The 18,234-nt window shown below is 36.6% G+C and overlaps 1 protein-coding gene and 1 pseudogene across 1 annotated transcript; one reads left to right on the forward strand and one right to left on the reverse strand.

Moving 5' to 3' along the window:
- The first annotated feature begins 336 nt into the window (after positions 1-336).
- Positions 337-819, forward strand: LOC116855418 (annotated as a pseudogene).
- A 15,402-nt stretch (positions 820-16,221) lies between these two features.
- ZFP42 (ZFP42 zinc finger protein) lies at positions 16,222-17,136 on the reverse strand. The gene has a single exon (XM_032838155.1). It carries the CDS (start codon positions 17,134-17,136, stop codon positions 16,222-16,224), a length of 915 nt encoding a protein of 304 aa, XP_032694046.1.
- Positions 17,137-18,234: the final 1,098 nt, after the last annotated feature.

Below are 18,234 nucleotides of genomic sequence, written 5' to 3' on the forward strand. Positions count from 1 at the left end.
GTGAGACAGAGAATCATAGAGCAAAGATGATAAAAATGTAAAGGGTATATGGGAATCCCTCATCCTATTCTTGTTACAACTTTTCTATGAGTTTGTAATTATATCATAATAAAATATTAACCAAAAAAATGCCTCCCTCTGAAAAAAAACTTCATGTGGCTTAATATGATGGTTGAGTGGTCAATTATTCATTGCTTACTTTGAAAAAAGTGAGTTTTCAGTTGCTGAATAATTAAAAAACACCAACTCAGTGACCTAAAACAACCAACAATTTATTATTTTATCTATAATCTTGAGGGCAGACTGAATTCAGATGGGAAGCTTTTCTTCTTCACAATGCATAAGATGAAGGTATTCTGGGCTGCTAACTTGCCATCCAGACTGAAGAAGACCCGAAAACTTTGGGGCCAGGTGAGCCACGGCCACGGCCACATTGTAAAGCACCAGAAGCACCCAGGAAACTGGGGTAATGCTGGTGGTGGGATACATCACCATAGGATCAACTTAGACAAATATCCCCCAGGTTACTTTGTAAAAGTTAGTATGAGACATGACCACTTAAAGAGGAACCAGAGCTTCTGCCCAACTGTCAACTTTGATAAACTGAGGACCTTCATCAGTGAGCAGACATGGGTAAATGCCACCAAAAACAAGACTGGAGCTCCTCTTACCATTGATGTGGTGTGATCCAACTACTATAAAGTTTTAGGAAAGAGAAAACTTCCAAAACAGCCTGTCATCATGAAGGCCAAATTCTTCAGTAGAAGAGCAGAGATGAAGATTAAGGGTGAGGGTGGCACCTTTATTCTAGTAGCTTGAAGCCTCAAGGGGGGAGGTTCATTAAATGCTAACAAGTACTTTTCAAAAAAAAAAAAAAGAGATGAAGGTATTTGTTCTGCTGTGTTCAACTAAAAGCTCAGCAGTGGCAGGAATATACCTGATGGGTGGTCATTTCTTAGGGCTTCTCTTCATTCAATAGTTTAGCCTTAGCTGCTTTATAATTAGAAACTTCTTCCAAAAAGCCTGGGCTCAGAAGTCCTAGAATGTGTCCTCCACCAAATTCTATTGTTAGAACAAGTCACAATACAGCTCATCTTCGAATGGAGAGGAAATAGAATCTACTTTTTTTTTTTTTAAAGATTTTATTTATTAATTTGAGAGAGAGCGCACGCGAGAAAAAGAGTGTGAGAAGGGAAAAGGTCAGAGGGAGAAGAAGACTCCCCGTGGAGCTGGGAGCCTGATGTGGGACTCTATCCCAGGACTCCAGGATCATGACCTGAACCAAAGGTAGTTGCTTAACCAACTGAGCCACCCAGGTGCCCTAGAATCTACTCTTGACGTGAGGAGTGGTCTGTGCTTGAAGGGTTAGTTGGGAAGAATTGTTGGCAGCCATATTGGCAGGCTATCTAGCACAGAGCCCAAATCAACTCATTTAGATGACTTGGAGTGTACTTATCTATGAGTATAATTTAGGAATATTGGCATATGAGATATGTGTCAAAAGAATTTTAATTTGAACAGAAGTTAACAGAATTTATATATTAATTTGGAACCATTCATTAATAATCATAATAACCATAATCATAATAACCATTATGATTATAATTTTGGATTAGATGCAGTCTACTATAAATTATTTTTTCATTATAAAAGTGTCAGTGTTTGATGCATGGTAGAGAAGGATATAATGACTCTAGTTCAGTTTGGTGCCAGTGCCTTGACTTGTTCTAAACTGCTGACTGGCTTATTCATTGTTGCTTTTGCCTCATAGGTGTAAATATTGACACAAGTACAAAGGTAAATAACATATTAGGGGGCTCCAGACCCACACTCTTGAGAACTACTGACCTAAAGAAATAGTCACAACTTATGCACAAGTCATACACCAGGATTTACTGTACTATTTCTGATAATAACAAGACATTGTAAATAATTTAAATACTCTCTGATAGCAAATGGTTAAATAAAATACAATGTATTCATATTAAGGAATACTATGCAGTCATTAAAAAGAATGGGTAGACCTTTATATACAGAAAACCCTCTAGAATATAGTGTACTAGTAAAACATGGTCATATAATATTCAAAGTACCCCATTTTTTAAAAAATCCAAATATATCTAGACACATATAGCAAGAGTTTCATGGGGGAGATAAAGTCATACCATCCATGCTATAAATATGTATTACAAACTTAGGTATATACACATACACACTCTCAGATGCAAACAAGGAGAGGGAAAATACTACACGCTTAACAGTAGTGACCTATGAAGAAAGAAGTAGGGGGGTGTGATGTGGCTAACTTTTCACTCTGTATTTTTTTTTTCAAGATTAATTCATTTACTTGAGAGAGAGAGAGCACTCACACAAGCAGGGGGAAGGGCAGAGGGAAAGAGAAACCCAAGAAGACTCTGTGCCCAGCACAGAGCCTGATGCAATGCTCAATCCCACCACACTGAAATTATGACCTGAGCCCAAATCAAGAGTTGGACGCTTAACTGACTGAGCTACCCAGGCACTCCTGTACATTCTCTTATTATGCATCATAATCATGTATTATTTTCATTATCAAATTATAATAGGAAAGTAAATGCTTACAAACTTTTATACAACCTATAAATTCATATACAGTTTACTGGAAAGAATTTTAAGAATGAAGTACTCTCACTGATAGCTCTTTTCCTATATTCAAGAGTAGAAGATAGAAGAATTAGAATTTTAGTGAAGCTTGTACAGATAACCCCTTGTCACTCATGTATATGCCACTCGAATTGTACTTTTGCTTATTGATTTGTAGTGAATAAAATATTTCTTGTATTTTTTATTTTTTAATTATAATTTTTAGATTTTTGTATTTTTAAAATTCTTAGGACATGGAAGATGCATTGTGTATCTTGTATTAGAGTTTACTAAAATATATAGAGAGAGTGAAATATGGAATGAATTTCAGGCTGATCTTCGTATAGTGGGTAAAATTCTTCATTGCTTATTTTGACTCAGGCAAGATACTGAGAAAGGTTGCAGCACATAAAAACCTAGAGATTCAGAGAGTATAAATGAAACAACTGTTCAAAACTATTTTGTGTTATCTGTGAGAGGGCTTCACATATGTAAGAGAGAGTACATAAGATAGATTATAATTTCTTTTTGTGGGCTACTTGTAAGACTCTATTTGTAGTATTATCACTAATTTCAGGCTATTTATTAACATTGCCAAATAAGATTTCAGTAAGTTTATTATTCATTTGGCATATATTTACTGTATGGCTATTGTGCACCAGACTCTCTTACTGATGTTTAGGATATAGCAAAAACAAAACAAAGTTACTGAACTCATATAGAGTATACAGAAGTGAACCAACATTCCTGCCCTCATAGAGTTCACATTTCAGAGAAGAGAGATAGAAAATAACACAAATAAACAAGAAAATAGATATTAGATGGTGATGAGTGATAAAGCAGAAAACAGTAATTAGATAAGATCTTGCTGAGAAGTTTCCCCAAAAGACTTAATGAAGATTATGGGGCGGGGAATCCAGTTGGGTGGATATCTGGAGTCTTCCAGACAGAAGAAATAGACAACAGCACGTATAAAGGCCTTGAAGTGGAAACATATTTATACCTTCCTTGTGGAATAAGGAGGTCAGTGTGGACAGAGAGGAGTCTGAGCATGCAAGAATAACACCAAAAGAGAGTGGAGGGAGGGGAATTTGAAGTGTAGAGATAAAGACATGTTGAATTTGAGATTCATAGAAGATATTTAAGTGGAGGTGATAAGTAGGTAGTATACATTTGAGGAATTATGTTACCCACAGAAGACATTTAAAGGCCTAAAACAGAGGGTACCTGGGTGTCTCAGTCAGTAAAGCATCTACCTTCAGCTCAAGTCATGGTCCCAGGGTTTTGGGATCAAGCCCTACCTCAGACTTCCTGCTGACTCTCCCTCTCCTCCGCCAACCCTGCTGCTGCTTTGGCTTGCACTCTCGCTAGTAAATAAACAAGTAAATAAAATCTTAAAAAAAATAATAAAATGAAGGCGTAAAATTGGATGAGATCACCAGAGAGGGTAGACCAAATAGAGAATGTTGGAGACCTGGTTCATGGGGGAGGGAACTGAGCACATACACAACTAATAAAGGACTCCCACCCATCACTTCAGACAACTCCTTAGAGGAATTTTCCCTCTCACTTTAGAAAACTGAAAATATCTTTTAAAATTCGTCATATACATATCCAAAGAATGAGCAGTTCCATTTCTAATTATATTCAGAAGAAATGAGAACTTTTATTCTCCAAAAGACATAAGAAAAGACATAAGAATATTCATAGCAGTATTATTTATAACAGCCTTAAACCAGAAACTTCCCAGATGCCATTAACAGTAACAGTGGTGTTAGAGGTCAGCAGAGTGGTTTTGGGTGAGGGTGGAGAATGTCTGGAAGGGGGCAAGTGGAATGCAAATGACTTCAGGATCTATACATTTGTCTGCATCTAATACGCCAAAAAGGGATTTGCATTAAAAAAAATTTGGTAAATGAATGGTTTTTGCTCTAAGAATACTTATTACTTCTTGTCAGTACATGTCCTAGAATTGACCTTTCCAAAGTTCATTTTTTCAACATATAGTTTAGTCCCTGCCTACTTACTACATACTAGATACTATGGTAGGCACAGGGGATACAGAGATAAAAAGTTTTACTTTATCTTTCTTTATGCAATTTACAGTATAGTTTATTTACTTTGAGCAAAAGAATATTACTGTCACCATTTCCATGTAAGCTTTCACCAGAATTCATTGGTGGAATGCTCTGTGGTCCAATTTTTTTGTTTGTTCATTCCTTTTAACTATTTCCTTGATCAGAAAGTCCCTGTATTTAGATAAAACTTTATGTGTCAGAATTTCCTACTAGTCTCTAGAGGCTAGTGATGTCAAATTTGTTGTTTCCAAAGTAAGATATTTAAATTTGATCATATCTAAGCTCTGTGAAAGGATTACATTTTATTGAAACTACATTTCTTCTGAGTTTTTTCCTTAATGAGTGAGTGATTTACGAAAATGCATGCTCTACATTTTCTTCCTTTAAGACTTATGTGAGACATTATCAGCTCCCCATATTTCTTTTGGAAGGACACAAAAGGGACATCATTATCTACTCCCCTATCTTTAAATGTGAGAAGCATGTGTCCAATTAAATCTAGTGCTTCCTCTTCATTGTTCTGTATGAATAATTAACCTTTCTAAGTGCTGACATCAGGAAGGTTTGAATCCTTCTTTCTTCCAAGGGAAAAATAAAATGAAGAACAGAACTGATGCTTCTTTAAAGTTTTCATTTTAATCATTTTGAAAGATGGTTAATAATAATAAAGTATGAGTGTTAAAATCCAACACGTTGATTCTGAAAAGTATTACTTTATTTATTCCTTGGTGATAATGATTTTATTATTAATGTGGGCTTCTCTAAAGTAATAATGTTCTCTAATGCAATCATTTAGAACAATATGGTCACCAATCTACTTTCATTAGTCACATGGGAACATTATAAATCAATTTATATGATCTTTGCAACTGAAACTTGCTGGATGCCAGCTGTGTCAATTTCTGTTAATTATCATCCTTTTAAACCTCATTCTTTCTGTAAGTAAGATATGCACTTTAGGACTTTTTTTTTTATAGTTTAAATTGTTCTGCTCATCCTCCTACAGGTCTCCTACAAGGTTTTTGCCCCTCTAAGTTGATTTATAATGTAACCTTGTAACAAGGAGAAGCATTAGTCGCCTGCTGTTTTAATAAATGGCTTGTCAGCTATTTTACAACTATGGTTATTTCTTTGACTAGAGAAATTTCTAGATAGCAGGTCTTTGAATTCCTAATTATTTTAAAGATTGGCTGGGCATTCTTGATCATATCTATCTTATGTGCAAATAAATATTTGACTGCTAAGAAAAATGGCTTTGATCTGTTTGGATTTTGATTTTACATGTTTCAAGTTTGTCACGGACTTATTAGTCAATCCGATGGGTTGAAAATATAATGAAACTATCTCACATTTAATCTGTTAAAATACTACTTATCCTCTCTGATTTATTTACTTATTTATTTATTTATTTTGCAATGCAGAGTTTAACTGTCTTAAGAAGTCCATAAAATTGTGGAATGTGAATTCTTAGCTTCCCCAAATTTGATTTATAGTGATTCTTATTCTTATCCCAACACACACAATGAGTCTCTTCTTAAACTGAACATATCACATAGTTTCTCCTTGCTCTTCCTCCTACATTTTTAGCTTCCATTTCCCTTCCTGGTATCAGCAGCCTACTCACTCTTCCAAACTGGAAACCTAAAGACCATTCCAGAAGTTTCTTCCTCCTCCCATGCATCACCATAGGCCTGATGATTTCACCTACACATTACCTTACTCATCTCTTTCCTCTTTATCCCTACAGTATTTGCCTTTTTTCAGGCTTTCCATATCTTTTCCAATCTGTTCTTAATCTGTTCTTCTCCCCTGCTTCACAGATGCTGACATCCACAGGTCACACGATAGTGTTAAGATATAACATGTAGATCTGAACGTATTGCTCTTCTGAATAAACTCTCTGACATTTAAGAAATGTATTCACCAGTAGGTTCCTTCTAGTTGGTAAAAATTTTAGTGTATTTCTCTTTTATTTATGCTTTATACTTTGCTACATTTCTTGAAAATGTTCTCAGTTCTTAAAACAAAAGCAATTAAAATGAAACAAAACAAAACACCCTCAGTGACCTAGAACTCTCCCTTCAAAGGCTTAAGTTTCTACTTGTGAGAATTTAAAGCTCCTCGGCACAGTATGAAGATCTCTTTAGCCCAAGGCACCTATGCACGCCTCCAGTCTATTCTCTGGAAGTTCTTGCCCAGCGTTTATTCCTGCCTGTGCTATGCTGTTTCTGGCCTCTGTGCTGTTGCTCCTACTCTTTCTTCTGACTGCACTTCCACAAAGTGGCCTGTGTAATCTGTTTGAGTTGTTGTAATAACATGCCACAGATTGGGTGGCTTAAACAACAGACATTTATTTTCTCACATTCTGGAGGCCTGAAATCCAAGATTAAGGTGTCAGCAGGTTTTGTTTTATTTTGTTTTGTCCCCACCCTTCCCTCAAGTTCTCTCTTGGCTTGTAGGTAATTGCCTTCCCTCTGTGTCCTCACAAGGCCATTCATTCGTGGGCACCCATCCTCGGTGTCTCTTCTGTGCATCCAGATTTTCTCTTTTTATAACGACAGCAGTCTGATTGAATCAGGGCCCATCCTAACCACCTCATTTTACCTGAGGCACATTGTAAAAGCTTTATCTCATATTCTGAGGTACTAGAGGTTCAAGCTTCAACTATGGATTTTGGCAAAGACACATTCAGTTCCATTTTCCATGGTGTTTTGTGCTCACCCAACGTGCCATTTTATGCTCACACCTCACCTTTCATTCTCAAAGCACTTTGCAAATGTGAATGTGTATCTTTATTATTTAACCACTCTAGACACCTATAATTTCCTTCAAAGCCAAGACCATGGTTTTTGAAATCATATCTCTAAGCCATTAGTAATAATAAAGCAATAATAACAATAAAACAGTAATTTATCTCTTTCTTACCTTTTACTGTGTTTTCTTAACATGACTCATTTATCATATGTCAACACCATTAAATTAGAACAGACTTTCAGACCTAAAAAGGTCTTAGAATTATATTCTAGAAATAGAACTCTTTGAATTTGCATTTTGCTATCTTGTCATTCACATGTCACTGGTTACAGCACTCAGAGTATTTTGTGGGTCTCAGACCCTACTTGTAACAGATGTACCTAGTGGCCTCAAATATTACCCAGACTAGAGGTCCTCAAAGAGGCAGTGTATTTTCCTAACACTGCAAAACACCTACTGATGAACCTGAATTACATTTATAGACCAGGCAGAAGGACCATCTTGAAGGTCTCCACTAATGCAAATTAGGACAAGGGTATCATTAATTGAGCCCCACCCCCCACTTACTATCTCAGAAAGAAACTAAAAATCAAGAACTTGGTAAAAATTCATAAAATTATGAATACTCTTTGTATGTTATTTTCACTTTATCCAAAAATATCTGGCAACAAAGGAGAACTAATATTTATAATGAAAACTTCGGGGAAAACCTAGACCTAGAAGGATGCCGTCAATTCTAACTGAGGACACTGTTGTGGCTTTGCCAGAGGAACCAGGGGAAAGCCATGCTACTGAGAAAGGTCTCTGAATTGCCTTGTTCCTTTAATAACAGAAAATGTCTGTTGAGGCTGGCTGGTGTAAAGGAGAGGTGAACTGGGCCCGGTAAATATCAGATCTACCCACTTTAAGCTGCCCTTGGAAAACCTTCAAATGTGTAAGTCACAGGGGTTCAAGTTTTAGAAAACAAATGAAACTACAAGATGCTGACCTTAAATATTTTAATCTTTAACACACTTAAAAAATACATATGCTCCTTAAGGAAACATAAACATAATTTATATCAACCACCTATAATGTGCTCTAAGATTATAAGAACCTGAAGGGGCAGGACCATGGTTTTGACACAGTACACCCACTAGAGGTCAGATTTATAATACACAGAATAACAATATCTAACATTCCTTTCTTAGGCACTTCAGCTCAGGACTTTTCTGCCTGTTGTCTCATTTAACGTTCACAGCATCTCTGGTAGGTATTATTCCTATTTTACAGATGACTGGAAGCTCAGAGACGTTAGGTGATTTACCCAAAGTCACACAGTCTCTTTGTGATGAAACTGAGTTTCCCCTCAGTTTGCCTGATTCTGATGTCTGTGTTCTTAACCCTGGTTGATGTGCTTAGTTATTATTTTTGATGCAAGCATCTGTAGTTAATAAGACAACAGGAGTTTGCAGAAGTGATTATTAGAATAACAGCTTTATTGAGATGTAATTCACATACCATAAAATCATCCTTTCAAAGTATACAGGTGTTTTTTAGTGCATTTACAGTTCTACAGTAATCAGGTAAAAACATTTTTTATCACACCAGAAATAAGCGGTTAGTGGTCACTGCTTATTCTCTCCATGTCCTAGACCATGGCAATCACTAATCTACTTTAAGTTTCTGTGGGTTTGTCTATTCGGGACATTTCAAGTAAATGGAATAATACAATATGAGGATTTTTGTGTCTGGCTTTTTTTCAAGGGTCACCATATTATAACACGTTCCTTTTTATGGCTGACATAACATTCCGTTGTGTGGATATGCCAAATTTTGTTTATCCACTTATCAGTTGGAGGGCATTTGGCTTATTTCCATTTTGTGGCTATTATGAATCATGCCATTATGAACATTCATATACAAATTTCTGTGTGAAGAGTTTTACATCTCTCTAGGAATGAACTTGTTGGGTCATGTAATACTCATGCTTGACATTTTGAGGAACTACTGCAGTGTTTTCCAAAGGGACCGCACCATTACACATTTCCACCCACAGTGAATGAAGGTTTAGATTTCTCCACCTTCTGGCCAGCATTTCTGTTTTTTGTTTTTGTTTTTTTTTATAGCCATTCTATTGAGTGTGAAGTGGAATGATGATGGTTTTGATTTGCATTTCCCCAGCGCCTGAGGTTGAGCATCTTTATGTGAGCTTATTGGCCATTTACTGATCTTCTCTGAGGAAATGTCTATTCAAGCCCTATGCTCATTTTTTTTTTTTTTTTATTTGACAGACAGATCACAAGTAGGCAGAGAGAGGAGGAGGAGGAGGCAGACTCTCCGCCGAGCAGAGAGCCCGATGCGGGACTCGATCCCAGGACCCTGAGATCATGACCCGAGCTGAAGGCAGAGGCTTTAACCACTGAGCCACCCAGGCGCCCCTCATTTTTTTTTTTAATTGCATTATTTGTCTTTTGATTGTTGTGTGCCAGTGATGTTTAGTGCATCTGTTGCTTTTCTATTTTTACTACTGCTTAGAAATACTTTGTTATGTCAAGTCAAGCATTTATTCAAACATCCATTAATCATTTATTGTGTACTATGCCTGTGCTGGAAATACAAGGTCCAATAAGACATGTCATATCTCCTGTGGATTATTGCAACAGCTGCCTGTTTTCCTATTCCCCAATCTTTTACCCTGCATCCCAAATGGTTTTTCTAAAAAGTAGATTTGATCATGTCACTTATTTCCTTCAAAGCTTTCGTTGACTGTAAGACAAAATTCTAACTTTTTTTTTAAGGTTTTATTTTTATTTATTTGAGAGACAGAGAATGGGAGAGAGAGCACAAGAGGGGGGAAGGGTCAGAGGGAGAAGCAGACTCCCCGCTGAGCAGGGAGCCCGATGTGGGACTTGATCCCGAGTCTCCAGGATCATGACCTGAGCCGAAGGGAGTCGCTTAACCAAATGAACCACCCAGGCACCCCAAAATTCTAACTTTTAAAGATGGATTTATAAAGCCTTCAAAATGTGTTCGACAGTTTCTGCAAGATCTTCTTTGTGTACATCCTATATCCCCGTATGGGTTAACTTTAGGGGTCTCCTTAAATACTCCATCTAGACATACTGAATTTAGTAAGCAAGCAGAGTTAAGTGGGTCCTCAGTCAGAAATCTAAACCACGTCTCAGGTCAAAATTAACCACTGGAGCTATTTTTAACTCTGGATCCCAAACAAACAGGTGGGTATCTCTTAAGCTTGTGACCTGAGAAATCAAGCTGTGTGGTATGTTCCTCTTGCCTCTAATGGGACTTTTAAATGTCCAGTCTCATTTTCACTGAAAATGGAGAGAGCTGTGCACTCATGCTTGGGTCAGTGTTATGGAATACGGCCCTATAAGGAAGATGGTAGCTGTAGTTAGTTATTGCAACCCAGGATGACATAAACTGTTGGTCAATAGCAACTTTCTCCCAAGGGGAGACTCTCCCTCCATCAACTTTACAGAAACTCAGTTTTGGTTTTATTGAAGGCAGCTGTGGTTTCCTTAGATATCCTGCCGAACAGATCAGTCTCTGTTGGTCTAAGGAACTCACTACCTACTTTGCTGTTACGGTTTACTGAAATTAAATCTAATATATAAATTAGAAAATATACTAAGTAGTTCCTTTTGAATTTAGGCATACACTAATTATATGGATACACACAAGTATACATGTAACAATCATTATAGAGTGGAGACTATAAAATTCAAAGTAACAATTCTGAAGTGTATATATCTGATATTGCATAATGCACAAAAACCAAAACTCGTGACTTAAAACAATCGTTTTTCAGCTTTATTGACATATAATTGACAAAATTTAAGATTTTATTTAAAGTGTACATTGTGATTTGATAAAGGTATACATTGTTAAAGGACTCCCCCCACCTAGTTAATACATCCATCACCTCACAATGTTCTCACTATATGTATACATGTATATACTCATAAATTTAAGTTCTACTCTCAGCAAATTTGAACTATGTAGTATCGTTTTATCAGCTATAGTCACCATGTAAACAACCATTTTATTTTGTTCCTCATTTTGTAGGTCAGAAGTTAGAAAGGGACCATCCAGGTAATTAGCTTACAGTTTGTTGTCACTTGTGGGGACAGGCTGGCTGATCCTACAAGATGGCTCCTTACTGCTTCTTGGCCTTCTCTCCAGGTCTCTTACAGGCTTCAACAGGTGGCTCGGATTTTGCCTAGGATGGTGGTCTTAGGGTAGTTGTATTTCTTAAATGGCAGTAAGTTGTAAGAGAGCAGGCAGTAGCTACCAGGCCTCTTAAAAGCCAGGCCTGACATCGGCATAGCTATTATAGCATCATTTACACCTAACTGTATTGATCAAGACATTCACAGTCCAGCAGAAACTAGAAGGGAAACAGACTCCAACTCTCAATGGGAGCAATAGGAAAGAATTTGCAGCCATCTATAATCTGCCCTAAGTAGATGATCTGTTGGGCATATATACCTGATAAACACAACCACCTCCACACCCACACAGGGGAAGTATCAGTACCATGCAGGATCCTCAGTAGTTTGCAAAAAGTATTGGTTGCCTTAGATAAAAGTGAAGTGGTATTCCACATACTGTGTGTAACTTTAACAACTTTTTTATATTTAATGGTCATGAAAATCAAAATTCTTTAAAGTTTTATTCCTTCTTTGATTTGTACATGTGTATTTTATGACCAGCATTTTGAGCTGCAGGAAGTGTGAACTATGCTTTTATGACACATACCCAAGATCTTAGGAGCATTAAAAATGGTTTATTAATGCCCAGGGTATCATTCTAACTTACCTAATACCTTTGATTTACTAAAGTCACAAAAGTTATGTTGGCTTCTTTTATGAGTATAACTTTAGCCACATGGTAAAGTACAGCTTCATACAGGTGTTTTCACAGGTCTAGTCCACTGAAATCTAAGAAATTCAACCCTGGGGTCACAGAGAGAAGAACCGAAAGACGTAATGAAAACCACATGTTAACCATTAATGTTCATTTACCAAATCCTACTTAAACTCTTGTACTCTCAAAGCTAATTTCATCCAATTGCCTTTTAATTACAGTCTCTTGCTCAGAGTTGCAAATATAATGGCTTTTTAATATATCTTGCACTGTTCTGTGTCCAATGTAGGATGTAATCATGCAATTTATTCAGAGCTAGTGCATTAGGTAATTAAAACATAAGCACACACGGATTTCTGCACATGCATATTCCACAGAAAAGAATTTGACAAACTGCTTTTGTATAAAATTTTTTAGATAGAGTAGAAGTCTTACGTCTACTAATATATGTTGTGGCCAAGGTGAAATAAAGGAATCACATATGACTGTTCTGGAAATCTGTGTGCATATTGGAGAATGAGATAAACTAAAGTAGGAGTGTGTCTCAACACATTTTTAATTAATCATAGTCTTGGTGGATATAATTCTCAATGCAAGCTAGCGCCCCCTTATCCAAGATATTAGGACATGAACAGATCCCTCAGTCTCCTGTCCCTTTTTAAGAACGAGAAGGGGAAAAAAGTGAAACTTAATATAATTACCACTAAAAATGATCAAAGAATGTAACAATATTTAGAAGCATTTTAAGAGTGGTGATTACTTTTGGAGTAAGAGTTGATACATGCATGGGTAACAAATATATATTTACATTTCTTTCAATGAGCAATTACTTTCGTGAAGTTGTTCACCTTATTTCACAGTAACCAGATTTTATATAAGACAAGTAATTAGCTCTTTTTAAATCATATAATTTTGAGAACTGCATAATTAGTTTTTAAAAAAGCATATTCTGTATTTTTACACTTATTCATCCCATAATTAAGTGCCAACTAATTATGTGTTAGAGATACCAAGAAAGTGATAGGCTCTGCCTTAAGATTTTCATTTTTCTATGGAAAGCTATTTCTCTGGTGTTACCTTCTGACTAATATGTTTGGCCATAAAAAAGAAAAAAAAAAAAACAAACCCCAAAGGATACAGGGCATGAATCCAAATGCCAACATGAAAACAGAAAAATATTTTTTCATTTATCAGGATTCGGGGTTTGTAACATGCTGGTACCTGGAGACATGGAAAAATCTAGATGGACTGATTAACTTTTGCAGTTTTCTCTGGATGTGTTCATACATCTTGTGTTCATTCTTCCTCCTTAGAATGCAAATGTAGAAAAGTGTGTATTCCCTTTCCAAAACACTAAGATTTTAGACAACGTATCTGCATTAGCTAATTTCCTTTTCTGTTCCTTTTTCAATTTTTCATCCACATGCCTTTTTCCTCTTACATTCTTAGCAGTTTTAGGGGTCTTCTTTGGGAAAAACAGCTTGAATGCTAGCCAAGGAACATCTTATTCCCAAATCAGAATTAAACTGAGCCTTAGAATCCAGATACACCCTTTTCCAAATTGGTATTTCTTGTACATTTAAGCTTTAGGGTTGTAAATACTGAACTCTGGGCCCCTCAGCTCCAGAAAGAGGTAATCTATAGAAGCACACCAGCCTCTATAAAGGCCTAGTCAATCTTGATCCCTCTTGATGCCCTGAGTCCCAGGTCTTAAGAGCCTGCTGCCTAAACCCCACCATTGACTTGATCTAGTTTTGACTGCTCCCTATTTAATCCTCCCTTTTTGCTTAGCCTATAGAGATGCTATGTCCTAATTTAACTCTTGAGGTAGAAATCCAGGACCAAATCAAACACACTAATGTCAAAGCAAAAACTAGACAAACCTATGCTCCATCATCTTTATCAAATAGCAAATTCCCATCCTAAATTTCTATACTCAGGTGTTTGATTTAGAGGAAATTACAAATTTACAAATGGATTATAAATCCAATGTTCCTATTCACTTAGAAACTCAAGACCTACATTCCTATAGAAAATGATGGTATAAATGTCATACCAAATATAAATTAAAAATTATTTCTATAATATTCGATAGTAACGGTTTGCTCAATGAGGTAAAAATATAAGCCCTTCATTTTTAACTGCTTTGAAGTCATGTGGTTGTACATTTTGGTATTCCTCAAATCAAAATTAATCTTGAAGTTGATCTGTTTATATACTGTTTTGTGTCTTTTCCCTCCTCCACCCCCTGAAAAGCTGTTAAATTTATGGTACAATCATTACCTCCAATGGAGTCTTAAATCTTAACATAAAATATGGTATGCTGACTACTAACTATTTATAATATTAATGTAGGGAGGGGGGAATGCTTTCCAAGTTTGATATGTTTTGCCCACCAGAGTATCATTTTAATCAGGGATTCAGTTAATCCCTATTTTGAAGCTAGAGTTGTTTGTTTTGGGTGCTCCTGGACCAAACAATTCCTCCACCTTATCCAGAATCTTTAATTACCTTCTCTGAATTTTCTTCCACAGAATGTAAATGCCCCAGATTCTGTCCCAGAGTATCTATTTTATTAATTTTAATTCTGTTAAAAACAACAAACTTCCTCCTTCTCTGTGGCTTTCCCGACTGTGGTCCTGTTTCCTTCCCTTTACATTCAGGGTTCCTTTAAGGATATTTGCATACAGAGGTATCATGATTTATGTAACCTGTTGTCTTTTAATGGACATTTAAGATATGAAGTTAATACTATTAAAAATATGCCTAATGTCCTTGAGTAAGTATCTTTGTACATTCATGAAAATACTTCCATGGAATACAATTCCAGAAATGAAATTATTTGGTCTAAGGAAATGCACATTATAGGTTGAACCTTATATCCCCCAAAATTTGTGTCAAAATCCTAGCCCCAAAACCCCAGAATCTGGCCTTATTTAGAGATGGGGTCTTTATGGAGGTGATCAAGTTAAAATGAGATTATTAGGATGGGTTCTAATTCAGTATGACTGGTGTCTTTGTAAGAGGGAATCTGGTCATTGACATGCACAGAGGAAGAGATGGGGTTCTAAGGGAAAACCACCATGTATACATGAAGATGACCATCTATAAACCAAGAAGCAAAGCCAGGTACAGATCCTTCCTTCACTACACTGAAAAGAAACTTACCCCTGCCAACACCTTGACTCTGGACTTCTCCCCACCCCTCACCAATATTTAAATATTAATCTTTGCAATGTTTTGTTAGTTTCAAAGACAAATAAATGGTACCACTTTTCAATACACACCTCTTTGATTTTTAAATCTTGATTTCACATATCTCTGGGATTTTATTTCCTTTTAAATATCTAAAATGGATTCCAATGAATTGACACTATGAAATAACCATTCAAATCTAGCTGTATTTCACTAGTTTTCTACAATGATTAAAAAAAGATTAAAAATATATTGAACTTTTAAACATGTTTAACTACTCATTCACTAACTGACAATCTACTGCCAACATTCTCTAAGATTATCACACACTGATGGTGTTTATTCCTAAAAGGCAAAAGCTAAACTGGGAACGACACACTTTAAAAACAAAGTAAATTTCATAATTATAGCATGTGAAAATAAGTCCCATGTCCAGTAATCCAATTCATAATGTATTAAGGATTATGCTTTTTCAGTAAATTATTACTGACCTTCTTGTTGGAAACACGTAATTCTACAGTGTCCCAAAATGGTGTCATAAACTACTGGAGCCCTACAGTCATTAAAACAAAAATATGCCATGTAGGATTGCAACTGCTTTAAAAAAATCTTTCCTGGAGACAACAGTAAGGTACATTTGTCCCCAAATCACTCGTTTGTTAATATGCTTATCCTGTTAGAGGACTCTTTTCCATCTTTTTTTTCACTGATTTTTGTTGGTCTTTCCATGAGTTAAGACGTGAACTTTCATGTTATTTGACTGAATAAACCTCTTGTGACAACTTTCAAAGGGACACATGAAACGTTTCTCCCCAGTGTGGATGCGGACATGCGTACGCAAATTGTAGTCCAGGGAAAAGCGTTTCCCACACCCTTCAAAAGTGCACTGAAATGGCTTCTCTCCAGTATGAACAAGAAAATGTCTTTTTAGTTTCGAACTCTCATTGAATGCTTTCCCACATTCTGCACATACGTGATCTCGAGGACCATGGACAAGGAGATGCTTTCTCAGGGAAGCTCTATTCTTTACCTTTTTTGGGCATCCACTGTAAGGACAAACAATTCTTTCTGGAGCCTCATATTCCTTATTTCTTGCTGGCTTCTTTCTAGCAAATTCTGCAGACTGTTTAGGATCTGGTAGGTCAATGCTGGGTGCTCCTCCAGGAGGAAGCTTCTTGCCCATTACATACTTAGAATACTTAAGCTGTGAATTCTCTCTAACGATCTGTTGAGGAAGTTCTCGTTTTGCCCCTTTCTGTGCACATTTCAAGGATTTTTTCAGAAGTGAGCTTGCTGTAAGAACCTGTTGAGAAAGCTCTTTCTCTGATCCTTCTTCCAGGTAGTTAAGGGACTTAAGTGAGTCTTCTTCCAGAATAGGTTCAGAAAACTCACCTCTTATTATGCATTCTATGTAACAATCAGAGAAAGAGTCTTCTCCAACAACCAGATTGCTTGTCTCAAAGACCACACCTTCATCTTCTAAGGCCCATGTTGTGTCGAGAAGTTTCTTCTGGACTGCCCGTGGCTTAGATGGCCTTCGCTTATCCCTCTTGAAAGCTCTTCTAGCCAGGCCTTTCTGGCCACAAGTCTTTGCCCTTTTCTTCAGTTGCTGGTCCATAGTGTCCTGTCTGCTTCTTCCTTGAATATTTCCACCAGGATATATCAATCACTTTCAAGTGACAGTGATCTCAGCAAGTTGTCTTCAGCAAACCTCCTTTGAGACAGTAACCTTTAGATAAAATATATTCCAATTTTAGAACCATTGTCAGAAAACGACCTCAAAAAATGGCCTCAAATTCACTTTTCAATAATGAAATGGTTCCACTTGTTTCTTCTCTGACAAACCCAAGAAAGTAAGAGAATGGACGGTAACATAGGCTGTATATCTTAAAATACAATATAACTATATCTTAGTGGGTATCCCCACAAATTATCTGAGCTCTCCAACTGACCACCTACTGTTACTGGGAACTATGTGTTAGCCCTATTCTAGGCTACTCATGGATTGAGATTTATAAGTGGACATACAAAAAAAAAAAAAATCTATGCCTCATGGTGTATACGTCCTTGTGAATGCCACACGTTAAAAGGTAAAGTGCTACACTGGGTGTCATTTGAATTCTATTCCAGAAATCAATATTATACTATGTTAACTAACAAAATTAAAAGCTTCTCCCTCTCCCACAACCCCTGCTTGTGTTCCCTCTTGCTCTGTCTCTGTCAAATAAAAAAAATCTTTGGGGGAAAAAAAACCCTGAAAACAAAACAAAGAAGGTAAAGTGTACAGAATAAGCAAAGGGGCTGGTAGAAAGGAGTCCACAATTTTAAATAGGGAGCTCAGGCAGGCCTTGACTGAGGTACCAGCAGCTAAAACTTGAAGTGAGGGTCGCTTATTGTGTAACCCTGTTGTGAAATTCAAATTAAATAATGTTTACAAAGTACTTAGCACAGAGCTAATGATGAATGCTTACATGAGCTAGTGTTATTTCACCTTTGTATTCATCCTTTAAGTATATGTTGGGTCCTGGGACACACCAGATACTATACTCTAGACCAAGGGATTTAGCTTTTTTTTTTTTTAATTTAATAAAGAGCTTTAAGCTCTGTGGGCCCCATGGTCTATGCTGTTAACTGTTCAACTCTGCTTTTGTTGCACGGAAGCTGCCACAGATGCTTCAAAGGAGGGGCGTGGCTGTGTTCCAAATAAAATAAGGAG

The sequence above is a fragment of the Lontra canadensis genome, unplaced genomic scaffold (genome assembly GCF_010015895.1).
Source record: "Lontra canadensis isolate GAN:19392208 unplaced genomic scaffold, GSC_riverotter_1.0 scaffold102, whole genome shotgun sequence".
Classification (NCBI taxonomy): Eukaryota; Metazoa; Chordata; class Mammalia; order Carnivora; family Mustelidae; genus Lontra; species Lontra canadensis.